Consider the following 20291-nt stretch of genomic DNA (forward strand, 5'->3'; position numbering starts at 1 on the left):
TAGTTGCGGGGAGTGGGGGCTACTCTTTGTTGCAGTGCCTGGGGCTCCTCATTGTCATGGCTTCTCATTGCGGAGCACGGGCTCTAGGCACGCAGGCTCAGTAGTTGTGGCTCGTGGGCTCTAGAGTGCAGGCTCAGTAGTTGTGGTGCACGGGCTTAGTTGCTCCTCGGCATGTGGGATCTTCCTGAGCCAGGGCTCGAACCCGTGTCCCCTGCATTGGCAGGCAGATTCTTAACCACTGTGCTGCCAGGGAAGCCCCAAATATATTTTTGTAGATGATTGGAGTCTAAATTAGTGATAAGAGGTCCATATTACAAAACCTTGGACAGCTACTCTTAAGGGCAGATCTTGGGATGTAAGTGTTTCAAAATTTTTGTTTAAGAAATTGTATATTATTTCCTGAAAAACTGTGGTACTACTTATCAACTTTAAACTGTTTCTGTTATAAAAACCCTGCCAGCTTGGACACACGGGACCTACTTTTATCCTTTCTTTTTATGTACAACTTTCATAATACCAGTTTAACTTTGGCATGTAGAAAAAGGGAAGAATAATAGCCTCTTCTTTAATACTTGTATTCATATCTAACAGCTTTACAATAAAGTGACACATTTAAAGCCATGTTTCAGAGCCAGAGATTGAAAAAGTAGTAAGAGAGTGCATACTTCTCTCAGGGTGGTAAGTCAGGTTTAGACAACTTTAAATATAGCTCATATTTTGATAGATGTTGCCAAGATTGTGGTTCTTGGAGAACAAATCAAGTAAAGCAATTCACTAGGGAGGAAACATTTAGTTTTGTGGGTATGGAGTTTTGGTAGTAGTCAGCCAAAAGATACATCTGCAGGATACAGGTTTTGTTTTTTTCTCCCACTGCCTTGAATTTTGCAGATTCATGGGTTCAACATGCCTCAAAAGCACCTGCATTTCATTTTTATGTAATTGATTTTTCAGCTGTGAATTTTGTTTCCAGTCCTTTCACTAAGCATATCACCTTACATGTAGAGTTCCATCTAGTGGTAAAAGTAATCATTGCAGACTATAGGTAATAAAAAATATCCTGTTTGAGGGGTAGGTCTTGCCTCTATTACTCTTTGGGATAGTTGCCTAGTATATGCATTTAAATACTGGAGTCCTTGCTATTTCTGTATGCCTGTATACTTAACTACTGATTCTCCTGGTTCTAGACATTTATGCAAAAACCTTTATGATGAGGAAATTAACCTTTAGTATATACTGTACTTAGATTTTCTGTGATATTTACATCAAGTTGTAGCAAGACTTAGGTCAAAACTACTTGGTTTCTTAAAAAAATTTGTCATCAAGGGTGTTGGTTATATATACAAGTAATAATATAATCAGTACTCTTTCTAACACCCAGCTTCAACAAATGTTAACATTTTCCAGATTTACCTCAAATGAACCACTCCCCTTTCCCCCAGCTGAATACTTTACCACAAAAGCAGTGCTAACACCCTAGAAACTCCCCTTATGCCCTCTGGCCTCCTCATAATCACTAACCCCCAAAGGTAACCATTATCCTGAATGGTAAATACATCTTTGCTTCTCTTTACAATTTTGCTACTTAAGCAAGTACAGATCTTCCTTGATTTATGATGGAGTCGAAAATGCATTTAGTACACCTAACCTACTGAACATGATAGCTAGCCTACCTTAGCCTAGCCTACCTTAAACATGCTCAGACCACTTACATTAGCCTATAATTGGTCAGAATCATTTAACACAAAGCCTATTTTGTAATAAAGTGTTGAATATCTCATGTAGTTTATTGACTACTCTACTGAAAGTGAAAAAACAATGGTTGTATGGGTACAGGATGGTTGCTGTCCAGCATCACGAGTGTTGTACTACATATTGCTAGCCTGGGAAAAGATCAAAATTCAAAATTGAAGTACAGTTTCTACTGAATGCATATTGCTTTCACACCATCATAAAGTTGAAAAATCGTAAGTTGAACCATTGTAAGTTGGAGACTGTATCTCTAAACACTGTATTTTTCGTCTTTTTTTTTTTTTTTTTTTGCGGTACGCGGGCCTCTCACGGTCGTGGCCTCTCCCGTTGCGGAGCACAGGCTCCGGACACGCAGGGTCAGCGGCCATGGCTCACGGGCCTAGCCGCTCCGCGACATGTGGGATCTTCCCGGACCGGGGCACAAACCCGTGTCCTCTGCATCGGCAGGCGGACTCTCAACCACTGCGCACCAGGGAAGCCCTATTTTTTGTCTTTTTAAAAAATAATTTATTTATTTATTTTTGGCTGTGTTGGGTCTTCGTTGCTGTGTGCGGGCTTTTCTCTAGTTGTGGCGAGTGGGAGCTACTCTTCGTTGCGGTGCTTCTCATTGCGGTGGTTTCTCTTGTTGCGGAGCATGGGCTCTAGGCGTGCAGGCTTCAGTAGTTGTGGCCCACGAGCTTAGTTACTCCACTGCATGTAGGATCTTCCCAGACCAGGGCTCGAACCCGTGTCCCCTGCATTGGCAGGCGGATTCTTAGCCACTGCGCCACCAGGGAAGCCCTGTCCTTGTTTTTTAATTTGCAGTTCCTTGGTGTCTAATGATATTGAGTAGCTTTTTAAATGAGATTTTATGGAAATCTCATGCTTGTTTTTCTATTAGGCTATTTATTTTTTCTTACTGATTAATACGAAGTCTACATATATTCAAGATATGAGCCATTTTTTTGCTGTATGTATTGTAGATATATTTTCCCACTCTGTGCCTGTCATTTTCACTTTCTTGATGGTGTCTTTTGATAAACACAAGTTCTCATTTTAATGAAGTCAATTGTATTGATCTTTTTCTTTTTGGTTAATTTTTTATGTGTTATTTAAAAATTATTTCCCCACCCTGAGTTCAATAATATATTCTTCTATATTACCTTCTAGTAGGCTTATTGTTTTGTTGTTCACCTTTAGATCTGTAATTCACCTGGAATTGACCTTGTGTATAGTGACATAAGTGTCAATTTTCATTTTTTTCCCCCTATAGATGTCCATGTGTCCCCGCACCATTTCGTGAAAAAGTCATTCATTCCCCATTGATTTGCAGTGCCACCTTATCCTGAATCCAGTAAAGAAGAAAGGAAGTAATAAAGATAAGAGCAGAAATTAGTGCAATAAACAACAAACATGTAATAGAGGAGTTCAGTAAAACCAAAAGCTGGAACCTTGACAAAGCTAATAAAAATTGCTAAATCTCTAATAAGATTCATAAATTAAAAAAGAGAGAAAACATAAATTACCAATATTGGGAACAAGGAGGAGGACATCACTACAGAACCTGGACACATTAAAAAGTTCCTAAGAGGATATTATGAACAAGTTTATGCCAGTAAAGTTTGAATATTTATGTGAAATAGACAAAACCCTAGACATATCTGGCTTACCAAAATTAATACAAGAAGAAATAGAAAATTTGAATAGTTCTGTAACACAAAATAAATTGAGTATATATAATTAAAAACCTTACAAAGAAAACTCTTGAGTCCAGATGGCTTCGTCAGCCAATTCCATCAAACATTTAAAGAAGAAATGACACAAACTTTTTCAGAAAACAGAAAAATAGGACACACTCCCCAACTCATTTTGTAAGGCCAGCACAACCTTGATACAAAACCTAATGAAGACAATATAAGAAAGAACAATTCCACGATAATCTCACTTATGAACATAAATGGAGAAACCTAAACAAACTATTAGCAAACCAAATTCGGTAATATATAAAAATGATAATACATTATTATAATATTGGGTTTATTCTAGAAATGCCCAGCTGGTTTAACATTAATCATTCATTCACTACATAAACAAAATAAAGGAGAAAAATTATATGATTGTCAAAAAATTTTGATGAAATTAAGCACAGACTCATGATAATAAATAAATAACCCTTAGCAAACTAAGAATAAGAAGATATCGCCTGAATTTGATAGTTTATGCCAAAATGATGGGTTGGGAAAGATAACCATTTTAAAATTTTCTTTACCCTGATAACTTCTAAAGTTAAGATTCTGTTCATGTTTATTAGTCATTTAGACCCCTCTTCTATGAATTACTTTGTTATATCTTTTGACAAATTTTTTTTTCAGTTTATGGCTTGTCTTTTATTATTACTTTTAAAGTTTTACATTTATTTGTTATTTATTTATTTATTGTGAATGGGTAGTATGTTCACGAGTCAAAAATCGAGAAAATACAAAAAAGCGCACAGTGAAAAGTTTCTCTCCCACTCCTGTTCTTTCATCCAGTTCCTCTCTCCAGAGGCACTGTGACTTCATTTTTTGAGAACTTTGTTTATAATGTTATTTGTTGAACAGACATTTAAAATTTTAATGTAGTTAAATGTTTCAATCTTTTCTTTGTGGATTGTGCATTTTATGTCATGTTTAAGAAGTCTTTTTTCTGCCTCATTAATTTATTCTTTTTAAAGTTTGACTTTTTTGGAAGGGAATCTAAACAAGAATGTATATATGTATAACTGGTTCACTTTGCTGTACAGCAGAAACTAACACAACATTGTAAAGCAACTATATTCCAATAAAAAAAAAATTGGCTTTTCATATTTGGATCTTTATTCTGTCTGGAATTTATTTTTTGTGTATGACGTGAGGTAGGGATCAGCCTTCCTTTTATATTATAAAACTGCTTGTCCTTATACTGTTTATATTGTGTGATTGTTTTGTCTAATACAACTTTCAGTGTGATGGGAGACTACTCTTGCGTTTCATCTATGTGTTGGCAAATAAAATTCACTTGGTCCAGTTTTTAATTTCTGTTTTGTTCCTACTTGCAGATGAGTGCTTAGAGTCCTAATAAGTACTGCCTTTCAGGCCCCATAATGTGCCCTTGTGTCCTCTAACATGTCTGGAATTTGTGTAGGCTGTGATGGGGCAGGGAAAGGAGGGTTTCTTTGTTACAACGAACAAGGAGAAAGCTTTTTTCCTGTCTCTTCGATTTACCAATGCCTCATCAGAAGCTTTCAGCATTTATGTAAGAAATTAATTTTTTCTTAAACTTGAGCAAACTTAGAGTTTGTTTTAAAATTAGATACTGTAGAGGAGGAAGTTGTTTTTGCTTAAAAATAATATTTTTCTTTTTCTTTAGCCCTTCTCTTAAGTTCTTGACCATGTTCTGTGATATTCTCAGCTTCATATTGTGGTACTATGTATTCCGTGGAAAGAGATTAGCGGACTTTGTGATATGGGGATAATTTAAAAACATAACCTACTATATCTGTCTTTTCCATCTCTTATCTTCCATTTTACTTCCTTTTCTTAACCACTTCTCTCCCTTACTTTTTGTCTTACCACATGCTCCACTCAGAAAAAGTGAAGGAGAGGAAAAAAAAAAGAACTAGGTTAAAGAAATTAAAGTGAGACAAAACAAAAGTGAATGATTATGGGAAGGAAGGGGAGAAAAAGCAGAAGGGGAAAAGAAACTGAGATTGCTTGTTTGTTACTTGTGTATTAGGACTCCTAAGGTGTCTCTTTCTTGTGTTCCTTGTGAATAGGTAGGGGCAGCCTTGAACTTATTTATTCTCCTACCTATTCTACCTATTTCGGAGGGAGCAGACCGCAAGGTAGAAAGGATTCTGTTGAGAAACGATGTAGTAGGGTTTTGTGCCTCCGGCTCCTTTCTACTTGTCTATTTGATCCAGTTTAGTGCCTGAAGGTCAACTGTGATATAAGTTTTGGAATCTCAACTGAGTCTTACTCTGGATATTAGTAAACTAAAGATCTGGAGGTTATATGTATGTATGTGTTTCTACTTTAAGAATATAATGGATGCTATTCATGTACATTTATATGTTAGAATTAATTTGATCTGAATTCTGTTTTTCAGAATTAAAAGGGATGTGACATCCATAAAAGCTTAGATCTGATAAATAATAAGACTCTTTTCGGTGCTAACCCATTTCATGATTTTCTGGCTCTCTCAGTAGAGTAGTAATTTCTCATTGGCAGTGATTATAAGTGATAGTTGTCTATTGACTCATTTCTTGACTGAAATAAGCTGACATTAAAAAAAAAGGCTTTGTCAATGCTTAGGATGAAATTGCTTTTGATTTTATTTGGCTTGTATTATAATCATTTGCCAATGATTATACAGGGAAAATTATACAGGAATTTATTTTTTATTTATTTTTTTTTAAAGACTTTTCTTTTTTTTTTTTTTTTTTAAATTATTTATTTATTTTATTTATGGCTATGTTGGGTCTTCGTTTCTGTGTGAGAGCTTTCTCTAGTTGCGGCAAGTGGGGGCCACTCTTCATCACGATGCGCGGGCCTCTTACTGTCGCGGCCTCTCTTGTTGCAGAGCACAGGCTCCAGATGTGCAGGTTCAGTAATTGTGGCTCACGGGCCTAGTTGCTCCGCGGCATGTGGGATCTTCCCAGACCAGGGCTTGAACCCGTGTCCCCTGCATTGGCAGGCAGATTCTCAACCACTGCGCCACCAGGGAAGCCCCTATACAGGAATTTATACAGGAAAAATAACCTTAGTGTATAAAAAGGTTGAGGAAACAGCATTTTAAGTTCTCTTTCTTTAATGACTTTTTGGCTTGAAAATACACATAATTTTTATGTAAATTCTTATCATTTTAGAGAAAAGAAATTTAGTAGCCACCAACTGAAGATTTGGGCTGTTGAATAAAGTTATATAATAACTTTTCAGGGAAGTACAGATGAACTTTGAAATTTACCCATACCTTGTTTTCATTATACCATGTTAAAAGTGATCCATGTAGGACTTCCCTGGCGGTGCAGTGGTTAAGACTCCGCGCTTCCACTGCAGGGGAGCTAAGATCCCACATGCCATGTGGTGTGGCGAGAAAAAATAAAGTTCCATGTAGTATTGGCAAAGTGTGTTAAAGATTAGTTATATTTAATGTTTAGAGATATCATTTTTCCTGGAACAGTGCTTTGGTACCTGGGGTGTTGTGGAAACTTTTAAGTTGTGATTGTTTTTATTGTGGGAATGTTTGATTGAGTCAGGTGGATTTCAGCTTTGTCTGACAGATGTGATGACTTGTCCTTTCTGGCTTGTGTTACATTTACTCATTGGTTGTATAATAGATGGCTGTTTATATAATGAAAATTAGAATAAGCCATTAGAGATGATTGATAATGGATACAAACAAGTGGTGATGTGTCTGCTACAAGAGATGGAATAATACAGTTCTTATATGTAACATGTTAAAATTAGAAAACAATAGGGAAGAAAATATTTCTGAGAGTCAGAGGAGCTTTGCTAGAAGTATAGCCCAAATAATTTAGGAGTGGAAAACCAGCTAAGATCAGGGGCCAACAGAACATATCTGTTGAGTATTACTCAGTGATAGAAGAGTAAAATTAGAAGCAAAATACAGAATTTTTTTAAGTGCCTTAGAGAGGAAGAACCTGTCTGAGCAAAGTTTGGACTTAGGCGATGGGCCAAAGCTATCCAGAATGAAGGATTTTAAAATAAAACCCATTTCTGAACCTTGGCAAGGCTGAATTAATATCTATTTTATGTACCTGTAAGTGCCTTCCATTCTAGTGAAGGGTTTTTGGTTATGAGGAACAGAATCCAAAGCGCCTGGCTCAGTTGAAGGGGACTGATTATAAGGAAACACCTGCCTGTGTAGGGACCCAGGAACCAAAGAAGCCTAAGGGTAGAGTAAATGTTTTCAAAATGTCTACTGTACTGTTTAGATATAGTTTTAGCTCTTCAGTAGTCTCATGCTCACTGTCACGTGGTTTCTGTGGCATTTGCGACTAGCCTGTGTTACTGTCAGCAATTAATCACTGGATGGAAAATACCATACAGTGCTGGCTATACTCCCAGGAAGGCCTTAATTTAATGATTACCCATTGCTGTGTTAGGGGGAACAGCTGCAGGTCTGATGTTTTACAAGAATTTAATGGTAATAGTTTAGGGTTTGACTGTTTTAATAAGGAAAGTGGTCTATGTGACTGCCAGTTCTAATATACTCTTAGACTCAGGAGGCTGTAAGGATCTCTATCTTCTTGCAGTGAATGCCTAAAATTAAGAGGCAAATTCAGGTCATATCATAGAGGCTATTTGGTGTCTTTTCTTTAAACTAAAATTCTAAGTATCTGGGTGGATATAACCTAAACAGCAACAAGCCCAAATTGTCTTCTTTTATGCAGTCAGCAGATTGGGGATTAGGTTTTCAAAAGACCAGTCTGTAGATTAGCCCACAGAAAGAATGAATAATTGTATGGTTGAGAGGGAATGTGAAACCCATATTAAAAATTATCCCCCCAAAGATTCTTCTGTTTCATGTTTTCAGAGATGCCATCTGCAATTTTGTTATCTGCAATGACTCTTCCCTTCGAAGTCAGCCCATTATCTTCAATCCTGACTTTTTTGTGGAGAAACTCCGACATGAGAAACCTGAGGTGTTCACCGAGTTGGTGGTCAGCAATATCACAAGGCTCATCGACTTGCCTGGAACTGAGTTGGCTCAGCTGATGGGAGAAGTGGACCTTAAGTTGCCTGGTGGGGCCGGCCCGGCATCAGGATTCTTCCGGTCTCTAATGTCTCTCAAGCGAAAGGGTAGGAGATGTATCTGTGAAGGGGGCAGGTCTCAGCTGCTCCCTGGGCTTCATTCTGAACATCTGCATGTTCATGGAGGAGTTTCTATTATTATAAAGCACTTTTTGTCATTTTTCATTTACATGAGTAGTAAAACCTTAAGTAATATTAATAAAAATTATAAAAACGGTCTAGGTAAATTAAAACATATATATCAGTCCCCAAGACATAACATGATTAGTTTAGGTAGTTATCAGGGGCACCTTGATTTTCATGCCCTATTAATACTATACTAAAATAATATTAAAGATACAAAGTTTCACAGCTGGTGAGTACAGTAAAGAAAGTTTGAACATTTTTTTATTGCAGTAGTTCTCAAATGTTTTCATTCCATGGAATGCTTTGATAAGGCAAATACCTATGAATCACCCAAAAAAAGCCTTCTCAGAAATAAGTTATTAGTGATATATATAATAAATTATGACTATTAACACTGCTTTTGATAAGATGTTAAAGAGGTACTATTTTGTTTTTTAATTTTTTAAAATTAATTTATTTTTTAAAATAAATTTATTTATTTATTTTTTATTTTTGCCTGTGTTGGGTCTTCGTTGCTGTGCACTGGCTTTCTCTAGTTGCGGTGACCGGGGGCTACTCTTTGTTGCGGTGCGCAGGCTTCTCATTGCGGTGGCTTTTCTTGTTGTGGAGCACGGGCTCTAGGCACGCAGACTTCAGTAGTTGTGGCACGTGGGCTCAGTTGTTGTGGCTTGCGGGCTCTAGAGCTCAGGCTTAGTAGTTGTGGCACACGGGCTTAGTTGCTCCACGGCATGTGGGATCTTCCTGGGCCAGGGCTCGAACCCATGTCCCTTGCATTGGCAGGCAGATTCTTAACCACTGAGCCACCAAGGAAGCCCCTGTTTTTTAAAATATTAGGCAATCCTGAAGGCAGCAAAAAAAGTTTAAACATTATAACAGATCAGACCCTATACCAACTCTAGTGGATAATCTATCATGCTCTGACAATCATGGGTCTAAGTTCTATTTTTTGTTTGTTTTAAAATTACATATCAATATTCTAGGTATTGTTACTTAAATAAGAAGATGGTCTTTGCCTTCAAGGAACCTACCATCTAAGATTAAACTCGCAGAGAGTTGATTGAGAGTTTTCTGATTACATTTTCTGGGACACTTCCAACTTTAAGGTTTTTGTTTACTGACCCTGTGAAAATACTTGCTAAACTGTAACATAATATACTTGAGGGGTATGTTGCTTTTAAGTATGCTGATTTTGTACTATTTGTGGGAAATATAGCTTTGTTCTATTGTATGGTTTTTTTCAGAAAAAGGAGTAATATTTGGATCCCCACTGACAGAGGAAGGCATTGCCCGTATATACCAACTGATTGAATATCTACACAAAAGTAAGACTACTTGAAATTTTGTCATTCTTTGTTAATGAAGAATTGTCAGTTTTCTACTGGGAGCTAACATCCTTGAGTTAGCAATTGTTAGGTGACAATTAACCATCAACAAAGACACTAATCAATGATAATTTCAGGTGGTATGTTTCTAAATATATTTCCTTTCAAATTTCATCTCATGTATTGATTTGTTTTATACTCTTAAAGATATATATACATTAGATAGTGTCTATGAAATCACAATTTCCCCTTGACTGAAAGAGACATTTCTTCTGTAAAAATACGTTGCTCCTTTATAACATTTACTCCAGGGAGCATAATTTATTGCCAAAGATGCTTTTCATCTCTAGAATTCTCTGATTAAAATATACTCTTCACTTAATTCCTTTTTCATTTTTTTAGTAGTCATACTGGTTATTTCATTGCTCTAAGTGTTTGGCAGAGCTGAGTGTATATGAAATGTGTGGCTTTATGTGATGTCTTGATAAATTTGACACTAACACTTATTTATGTCTTATTCTATATGGGACATTGTGCTAGGAGCTAGAGCAGAGGTTGCAAACTGACAGCCTAAGAGTTTAAGTCATCTATATTCATATTTTGTTTGCTTGGCAAAGGATTAAATTAAAAATAAAATAAGTTATCAGTCTTTTAAAATGGAAACAGTCCAGGTTTTCAACTTCTTTGGATAATAGGAAATAATAGGAAGATCTAGCATCCTTGGGCCCTGTTGCCACTTGGACACAGTCAGCTGGAGCACAGATAGGTGCTCCTCGGTTTGTTAGGGTTCCTGTTCATTCATTTACTGTTACCAGCCTGGCCTTGTAGGCATTTGAACTTGGACCCCTGAATTAGGGGGTTATACAAAGAAATATGGACCTAAGCTGAAAACATAACTCTCTTGCTTCTTCCAGGTCAAACCAAAACAATATGTCTCATCTTTTTTATCCCCTTAGATTAGCTTAAAATATAGGTGGGAGGGAAGAATCGTTTAGTTGGGATGACCCTGAGCTTCTGGGAATCTCTTAGACTGAAAGGTGATCTGATAGGTTAGAGTTTTAATTCCTGGGGCAGCACAGAGACTCTAGATTCATTTTAGGCTGGGAAACTGTCTTACAGGAGCAATGAACCCCCACAGATGAACTTGGCCCCTCCAGCAAAGTCTGAGATGACCCACGGGAAGGGGCTTTTAGGGAGATTTGGCTTTCTTCCAACTTATTTTTCAAGCCCATTCTGACTATTAAGGTTAAATTCAGGGAGTGAGGAGGGATAAATTAGGAGTTTGGGATTAACAGTATACACACTACTATATATAAAATAGATAACCAACAAGGACCTACTGTATAGCACAGGGAACTATACCCAATATCTTGTAATAACCTATAATGGAAAGAATCTAAAAAATAATATATATATATATATATATATATATCTTACTTTGCTGTACACCTAAAACTAACACAACACTGTAAATCAACTATATTTCAACAGAAAATTTAAAAAAAAAAGGTTAAGTTCAGTTTCCAGGTGTGCCTCAGGAGGTTCAGTGACTCCTGGGTGGACCACGTCTCAGTCTGGGAGATCTCTGGGTACTCAGGAATGTTCAGATATGTTTCCTCAGGGGCCAGTAGGTTCTAAACTAATCTGGGAAGAAAGACAGAAACGTCCTTCAAGTTCTTTGTAAAGGGTCTTTCAAGTATAAAGTAGTCTTTTAGATGACTTATTTTAATCATAATTCCTCTTTTTATTTCCTTTTTCATGTCCTCTGTTTCTCTTCCATGCTGAACAGACTTGAGAGTAGAGGGTTTGTTTAGAGTACCAGGGAATAGTGTCCGACAGCAGATTTTAAGGGATGCTCTCAATAATGGAACTGATATCGACTTGGAATCAGGGGAGTTTCACTCAAATGATGTTGCTACCTTGCTGAAGATGTTTCTAGGAGAGTTACCTGAGCCCCTGCTGACACATAAACATTTCCATGCACACCTCAAAATTGCTGGTGAGTATAGGAGGTGAGAAAGAGATGTGAATACATTTCTTTCAATTTAGTAAAGTCATCTGGAATATTCTGTTGTTTGTAACCCACAGCAATGCTTCTGTTAATATTGTTTGACTTCATGATATTTCTGGGCTCTCTGAATACTCATAAGCATTGGCTAGTTATGGTTGATTTGGTCAAAATTTTTTTTTGTGGAATAAACTTCTTTGAAGATAAAGTCTGGGTTTTACCTATTTTTGTATTCCTGATGGATCCTAGCATTGTGCTGTGAACATTTTAGTTGCTTAATTAATGTATGCTTTTCACTGGATTGATTGACACACCCAAATCAATTACCCAAATCAGTAGTCACAGTTTTGTATATTTGCCTTAGTTTGAGGCTTTTGCTAAGTATTAATATGCCTCAGTTGAGATCATCTCTACTCTTGGAAATTTGCTTCTTATAAATAATTTTACTTGTTTTCTAAATAGGCAATACATTCACATGAATTAAAATTCAAAAGGTTCAAAGAGTATACAGTGAAAAGCCTCTTTCCCACTCCTGTTCCCAGCACTCAGTTTTTCTTCCCAGAGGGAACCAATGCTATTGATTTCTAATGTATCCTTACAGAGATATTTTAGACACTTACAAACACCTACATGTATTCTTTTTCTTTCTTTTTATGTAATGGTAGGGCGTTATACACATGGTTCTGTGGTTTGCTTTTTTCATTTACTGTGTTTTGGAGAATGTTCCATTTTCAGCTCATAAATAGTTTCCTCTTTCTCCTTTGTGCTTGTGTTATTCATTCTTAAATTGCACAGCTGTTATGCTGCAATAGGCTCTAAGTGCACACAGCATCCACATCCATACTATATTTACTTAGTTTTCTACCCTTGAGTCTTTTACTCTTGCTTCTAATTTTAAGGAAAATAAATAGAAAATTTTTTTCTTTTGAATAATTTTTACTACTTAAAATAAAAACCGAGTTTTGAATTTCTAAAATCTAATAAGATTAGATTTTTTTTAGCACTTTCAGGAACAGTTTAGATGGTACAAATGAGAAAATATTACTAGAGTGTTACATAACTTTACAGTTATTTTGGGGGAGAAATAAAGTTGTTGGATATTTGAAAAAGATATGGGAAATATTGATAAGTTCTTTTTATAAGGGTTAACATGAAGAATGCTTGTTCTGTTTGCTTTCCTGTTGAGTTTATTTAGTGCAGTATCTGAAACCGCCCCTCCACCACCCCATGATTCACTGTTCTTTGATATCATACTGAGGTATGGCACAGGTGTATCGTTTGGTACCCCTTGCTGATAACTGGGAGGGATTTTTGTTTTCAATTTCATATTAACAGGGAACAGTTTCTAGAAATATTATCTGCCTTTCCTAAACCTGGAATTATTTTTGAAGTTAAACAGTTTCAACAACACGTTGTTATCATTTTCAGGTCTATATGAATTATACCCAAATGGTTTTCAGTGTCTTTTCAAATTCTGATTATCTAGGGGACTGTTTTTATTGATAACCTGTGTAGCTTGTTAGGGGAGAAACAATGATTCTGACTCCATAAGGAGCTGCCTGGATCATCCTGTTATCAGGGCATAATTCACTCTCATATTTTTTTAGCAGTAAAATATCTTGGTGAGGAAATGTGAAGGGGGTGGCGTTATTAAAGATATGTGTGGACATGTTTTCATTTCTCTTGAGTATATACCTAGGAATGGGATTGCTAAGTCATATGGTAACTCTATGTTTAACTTTTTGAGGAACTTCCAAACAGTTTTCCAAAGTGATCACACCATTTTACATTCCCACCAGCAGTGTAGGAGAGTTTAATTTTCTCAGCATTCTTGGCAACACTTGTTATTGTCAGTCTTTTTGACTATAGCCACACCTCTGGTTATGAAGTAGTGTCTCATTTTGGTTTTGATTTACATTTCTCTGATAGCTAATGATACTGAGTATACAAATGCTTACTGGCCACTTGTATATCTTCTTTGGAGGAATGTTTATTTAAGTCTTTTGCCCATTTTTGTTGGGGTTTTTCTCTTTTAATTATTGAGTTGTATTGACATTATTTTGTTATTATATTTTGCTATAATCTCTATTTATGCTTGATTCTTTTTTTTTCTTTCTTTGATTATAATAAATAGTAGGAGCATTGATTCTTTTTCTTGCTTGTATTTTCTCTCTCCTTTGCAATCACCTCTTTTGTCCTCAAGATTTGATGCAGTTTGATGATAAAGGAAACAAGACCAATGTACCAGATAAAGAGCGGCAAATTGAGGCTCTTCAGTTGCTATTCCTCATTCTCCCTCCACCCAATCGTAACTTGCTGAAGTTATTGCTTGATCTCCTGTACCAGACAGCAAAGAAACAAGACAAGAATAAGATGTCTGCCTATAACCTTGCCCTTATGTTTGCGCCCCATGTCTTGTGGCCAAAAAATGTAAGTGTTGAGGGAAAAAGGAAAGACTGCTTGGTTTTCTTGGGCTGGCCCTCGTCCTATGGCTGTACCTTGGTGAGGTTATCAAGGGCCCAAGGTCTAGTCTTCAGCTTTACAAGGCTAGGAACTTCCTTTATTAGTTCATTTAAGAGTTATTAAACCTGAGGGGGCCAATTCCTGTTAATCTTGCTTATAAATTATAAGTCAATCTCTTGACAAACCTGATTAGCAATTTATTAGTGGAAATTCTTAGTGGAAAATATAGCTACTAAATAAACTAGAACACTGATTTTGGCTGATCAATGTAAATTCCTTCTTAACATGAAAGCCTTCTTGGGAAATCAAATTGATTTCTGAATATTGAATGGTATAAATTTAGAATAGAGCTGTACGATCTTACAGGATAGTGTCACTGAGCTTTTAGATAAGATGACACAGAGAGCAATCCTGCCTTGTTGTAGCTTTTCTATATCCTATAGATATACTCTCCTTAAATAAAGCTGAATATGCTTATTACTGAGACCATGCCCTTCTTAGTGACTTACACGAGAAGTACATTATCTAAAGGCTTTTGAATTAATTCTTGGCCTGGAAGCACATAGCTTCATATTCCTGTCCATTCATAAAATAGGTTTTACTGTATGATGGAATTAGAGTCAGGATAACTGGGTTGGAAGCTGCAAACCCCTGTTAACTGTGTCCTTTCCTCTTTCTATACATAGGCTCCTCCTCTGTAAGCTGGGCATAATAGCACCTTTTCCACTTACTTGACAGGATTGTTGGGAAGATAATAGAAATAGATGGGATATAGTGACTTATAAAAGATTTTGGGGATTATAGGAAATGAGAAAAGGAAGATAAAGGAGAGAGGTTGTGTGAGATGTTTTGCCTAACAAGCAACTAGTGAAAAAATAATATAAAGCTCTGGGCCAGGAAGAGCTTCTGCCAGAGAAAGGTTGATGAGGGGGAGGTGTGTGAGAAGAAAAAGACACACCGACATTTGTCCATGTTAAGGAGATAAAGCCTCATAGTGAAAGAATTTTAGAACGAGCTCACTGAGACTGAAAAGGAGTGAGTGATCTATGACTGTAAAGAGAAGCATTGACTGTAAAGAGAAGCCTGTGAGAGAGGTCTTAGTATAAGCAAACATTAAGTAACAAAGATACATGTTGAGGATGCGGGCTTTGGGATAGTAGATATGCTGAAGTGCTTAAAAAAAAGGCAAGGGAAACAAGAGAAGGTAATCAGTGACCATGTGACTGTGTTTTTAAGAAACGGATGTCACCTCTGGTATCAATTAGTAGTGACAGTTCTCTTTCGTCTTTGGAGAAACTGTAGTTTCTCTAGAGAGCAGTGTCCTTGGTGATTGTTACAGATTCTATTCTTCTTTGCCCTTTTCCCAGGGTAGATCTTCTTTAGTAACTCTGCATGTATGTCTGATTATCAGGCAGAATTAGGAAATGAAGATTGGTTCTCAAGGATTTCCTGATCACTTCAGGGACACGTGGTTCTTCCTAGATTATATCATCTCTAGTGGAAACCTACTGAACCAAAAAACCTTTCCAGAATTAAATGTTGTATTAGAGTCAGCTTTCTTGGAGATAGAAACTATCATATGTTTGAAAGAATTAGCTTACTGATAAGTAAATGGGAATATCTGCCTTCTACCTCCCAGCTTTTCATCTCCCTTTTTTGGTTTCTTTTGCTCTGAATAGGTCACTGCAAATGACCTTCAAGAGAATATCACAAAGTTAAACAATGGGATGACTTTTATGATTAAACACTCTCAGAAACTTTTTAAGGTAGGTAACGAATGGGATTTGGGTAGTGACAGGACAAGGAGGATGGAACACGGTGGGATCCTGAGAGGGCTATAAAGATGACTAGATGAGAAAGGCCCTGACTGGAACTGGAAACCAGATCGGACAGTGGTAAAACTCAGAGGGAACAACTAAGGTGGGGAAGAATATGGAGGTACCTAGAACCTGAGTAGGGCTCTGTCCCCTGGGCAATTGGCTCCATGCCCGAGTCATCCTTCCTTTTTCATGAAAGACAGCAGATGTTGGAAGCAGAGTACTTTTATCCTGTCTGCTTCCAGCCAGTAGAATTTTGACAGCCTCCTTTCATCTTGTATTTATTGTCCTTTTTAGTACAAACTAGCAGTGTGTCTGTCAACATGATTTTCTCAGTAACTTAGTGGGTCTCTGTGGATTTTAGTGGGATTCACTCAGAAGATAAATTTAAAGATAAACCCATCTCTTTCTTGGACTCTTGCTGAGAAGGCTGAGAGACAATACCTTTAAGCTTCCTGGAGGCCCTCTGGTTGGATTGAGAGTATCTGGTAGGCATACCTTTTACTCTTTGAAAGGGCCCTTTGTGTAACTGAATATTCTGACCTTTTAATGTTTCTAAGATTTTTAGCAAAAAGTTGCATAGTCACATCCTTGGCCTTTTCTTTAGAGTATACTTTCCTGATGGTGAATTTCTTAATTTTAGCATCTTTTGCCATCTGGAAAGGCTGAGAATTTTTTTTTTTTTTTTTGCGGTATGTGGGCCTCTCACTGTTGTGGCCTCTCCCGTTGCAGAGCACAGGCTCCGGACGCACAGGCTCAGCGGCCATGGCTCACGGGCCTAGCCGCTCCGCGGCATGTGGGATCTTCCCGTACTGGGGCACGAACCCATGTCCCCTGCATCGGCAGGCAGACTCTCAACCACTGCGCCACCAGGGAAGCCCAAGGCTGAGAATTTTTAAGATCACTCAGTCTGGTTCTTTTTTTGTCTTTCTTCAATTAAAAAAAAGAAAAATGTGGTAAAATACATATGACAACATTTACTATATGTGTACAGGCCAGTGGCATTAATTACATTCATATTATTATGTAAACCATCACCACCATCCATCGCCAGAACTCTTTTCATCTTGCAAAACTGAAACGCTATACCCATTAAACATAACTCCCCATTCATCCCTTCCCCTTGGCCCTGGCAACCACCATTCTACTTTCTGTCTGTACGATTTTGACCACTTTAAGTATGTCATAAAAGTGGAATCAATCAATTTTAGTGATTGGCTTATTTCCTTTAGCATAATGTCTTCAAGGTTCATCTATGTTGTAGCATTTGTCAGGATTTCCTTCCTTTTTAAGGCTGACATTTCATTCACTGTATATACCACATTTTGCTTATCCATTCATCTGTTAAGGACACTTGGGTTGCCTCCACATTTAGTGCTTGTGAATAATGCTTCTTTGAACATGGACATACAATATGTCTTCTAGACTCTGTTTTTAATTCTTTTGGGTATATAGTTGGCTCTCTGTATCTGTGGGTTCCCCATCCACAGATTCAACCAATGGCAGATTAAAAATATTTGGAAAAAAATTCTAGAAAGTTCCAAAAAGCAAAACTTGAATTTGCTGCACACCAGCAACTATTTATATATCACTTACATTGTATTTACAACTATTTACATAGCATTTACATTGTATTAGGTATTATAAGTAATCTACAGATGATTTAAAGTATACAGGAAGATGTGTATAGGTTATATGCAGATACTGTGCCATTTTATATAAGGGACTTGAGTATCTGTGGATTTTGGTATCCATGGGGAAATCCTGGAACCAGTAACCTTGGATCCTGAGGTATGACTCTATACCCAGAAGTGGAATTGCTGGATCATATGGTAATTCTAACAGAACTGCCATACTGTTTTCCATAGTTGCTATAATGCTTACATTTTACCTTCTCACCAACAAGGCACAAGGGTTCCCATTACTTTGCATCCTCACCAACACTTGTTACTTTGTTTTGGGGATTTTTTTGATTATAGCTGTGTTAATGGTTGTGAGGTGGTAACTCATTGTAGTTTCAATTTGCATTTTCCTAATGATTAGTGATGTGATGTTGAACATCTTTTCATGTGCTTGTTGCTTATTTGCGTATCTTCTTTGGAGAAATGTCTATTCAAGTCCTTCGCCCGTTTTTTTTTTTTTTGGCTGCACCATGCGGCTTGTGGGATCTTAGTTCCCTGACCAGGGATTGAACCCAGGCCACAGCAGTGAAAGCACCAAGTCCTAACCACTGGACCGGCAGGGAATTCCCACCCATGTTTGAATTGGGTTATTTGCTTTTTTGTTATTGAGTTGCAGGTGTTCTTTATATATTCTAGATATTAATCCCTTATCAGATTTATGATGTGCAAGTATTTCCTCCCATTCTGTGGATTGCCTTTTACTCTGTTGATAGTGTCTTGCTGCACAAAATTTTAAAATTTTTATGAAGTCCCATTTGTCTATTTTTTTCTTTTGTTGCCTGTGCCTTTGGTGTCATATGCAAGAAATCATTGCCAAATCCAATGCTGTGAAGCCTTTGCCCTTTACTTTCTTTTAAGAGTTTTATTGTTTTACATCTTACATTTATCTATTCTGGGTAATTTTTGTATATGGTATTAGGTAGTGGTCCAACTTCATCCTTTTGCATGTGGATGTTCAGTTTTACCAACATCATTTGTTGAAAAAACTGTCCTTTCCCCATTGAATAGTCTTGCCACTCTTGTTGAAAATCCGTATACTTGAGGGTTTATCTCTGGACTCTATTCTATTCAGTTGGTCTATATGTTTATCTTTATGCCAGTACCATACTGTTTTGATTACTGTAGCTTTGTAGTAAGTTTTGAAATGAGGAAATGTGAGTCCTCTAGCATTGTTCTTTTTCAAGATTGTTTTAGCTATTGGGGGTCCCTTGAGGTTCCATATGAATTTTAGGATGGATTTTTCTATTTCCTTTTTTTTAATATATAAATTTATTTATATATTTATTTATTTTTGGCTGCATTGGGTCTTTGTTGCTGTGCATGGGCTTTCTCTAGTTGCAGCAAGTGGGGACTACTCTTGGTTGCGGTGTGTGGGCTTCTCATTGCGGTGGCTTCTCTTGTTGCGGAGCACAGGCTCTAGGTGCTCAGGCTTCAGTAGTTGTGACATGTGGGCTCCATAGTTGTGGCTTGCAGGCTCTAGAGTGCAGGCTCAGTAGTTTTGGTGCATGGTCTTAGTTGCTCCACAGCATGTGGGATCTTCTGGGACCAGGGCTCAAACCTGTGTCCCCTGCATTGGCAGGCGGATTCTTAACTATTGCGCCACCAGGGATGTCCCGATTTTTCTATTTCTACAAAAACTGTCATTGGGATTTTGATAGGGATTGCAGTAGATTATTTTGGGTAGTATTGACATTTTGACAGTATTAAGTCTTCCAATCCATGAACAGGGGATGTCTTTCCATTTATTTATGTTGACTTTAATTTTTTTCGGCAGTGTTTTGTAGTTTTCATTGTACAAATCTTTCATCTCCTTGGTTAAGTTAATTCCTAAGTATTTTATTCTTTTTGATGCTATTGTAAATGTAATTGTTTTCTTAATTTCCTTTTTGGATTGTTCATTGTTAGTGTATAGAAATACAACTGATTTTTGTGTGTTGACTTTGTATCCTGCTACTTTGCTGAATTTGTTTATCAGTTCTAACAATTTTTCTTTGAAATCTTTAGAGTTTTCTAACAATTTTTCTTTGAAATCTTTAGAGTTTTCTACATATAAGGTCATATCATCTATGAACAGAGATAATGTTACTCCTTTCCAATTTGGCTCTCTTTTATTTCTTTTTCTTGCCTAGCTGCTCTGGCTAGTTTTGGTTCCTTTTTGTTTAACATAGTTTTTCCTTCAATTTGTCTCTCTTCTTACTTGATAGTAGCTTGATTCTGCAAGGCCAACAGGAGAGTCTCTCTAGTATGTGCTAACAAGATTCAGATGAAGATATATTTTATATATATCTTATATATAATACATATTTTATATATATAATGTATTATAAATGTAGATATCATAATTTAATCAC

The 20291-nt window shown here is 36.9% G+C and overlaps 1 protein-coding gene across 2 annotated transcripts in view; it reads left to right on the forward strand.

The window, feature by feature from the left end:
- The window catches only part of ARHGAP19 (Rho GTPase activating protein 19), a 54761-nt gene that overhangs the window by 13023 nt on the left and 21447 nt on the right, over positions 1–20291 (forward strand). The window contains exons 1-6 of one of the 2 annotated variants that reach the window (XM_065894436.1): positions 4953–5001; positions 8305–8570; positions 9890–9970; positions 11760–11969; positions 14182–14408; positions 16121–16207. In XM_065894436.1, coding sequence (XP_065750508.1) covers positions 4973–5001; positions 8305–8570; positions 9890–9970; positions 11760–11969; positions 14182–14408; positions 16121–16207 — 900 coding nt within the window. In that variant the 5' untranslated portion in view covers positions 4953–4972. Of the gene's footprint in view, positions 1–4952; positions 5002–8304; positions 8571–9889; positions 9971–11759; positions 11970–14181; positions 14409–16120; positions 16208–20291 lie in introns of those variants that run through there. The other variant, XM_065894435.1, reaches the window with a different exon arrangement.

Source organism: Phocoena phocoena, chromosome 16, assembly GCF_963924675.1.
Source record: "Phocoena phocoena chromosome 16, mPhoPho1.1, whole genome shotgun sequence".
Lineage (NCBI taxonomy): Eukaryota > Metazoa > Chordata > Mammalia > Artiodactyla > Phocoenidae > Phocoena > Phocoena phocoena.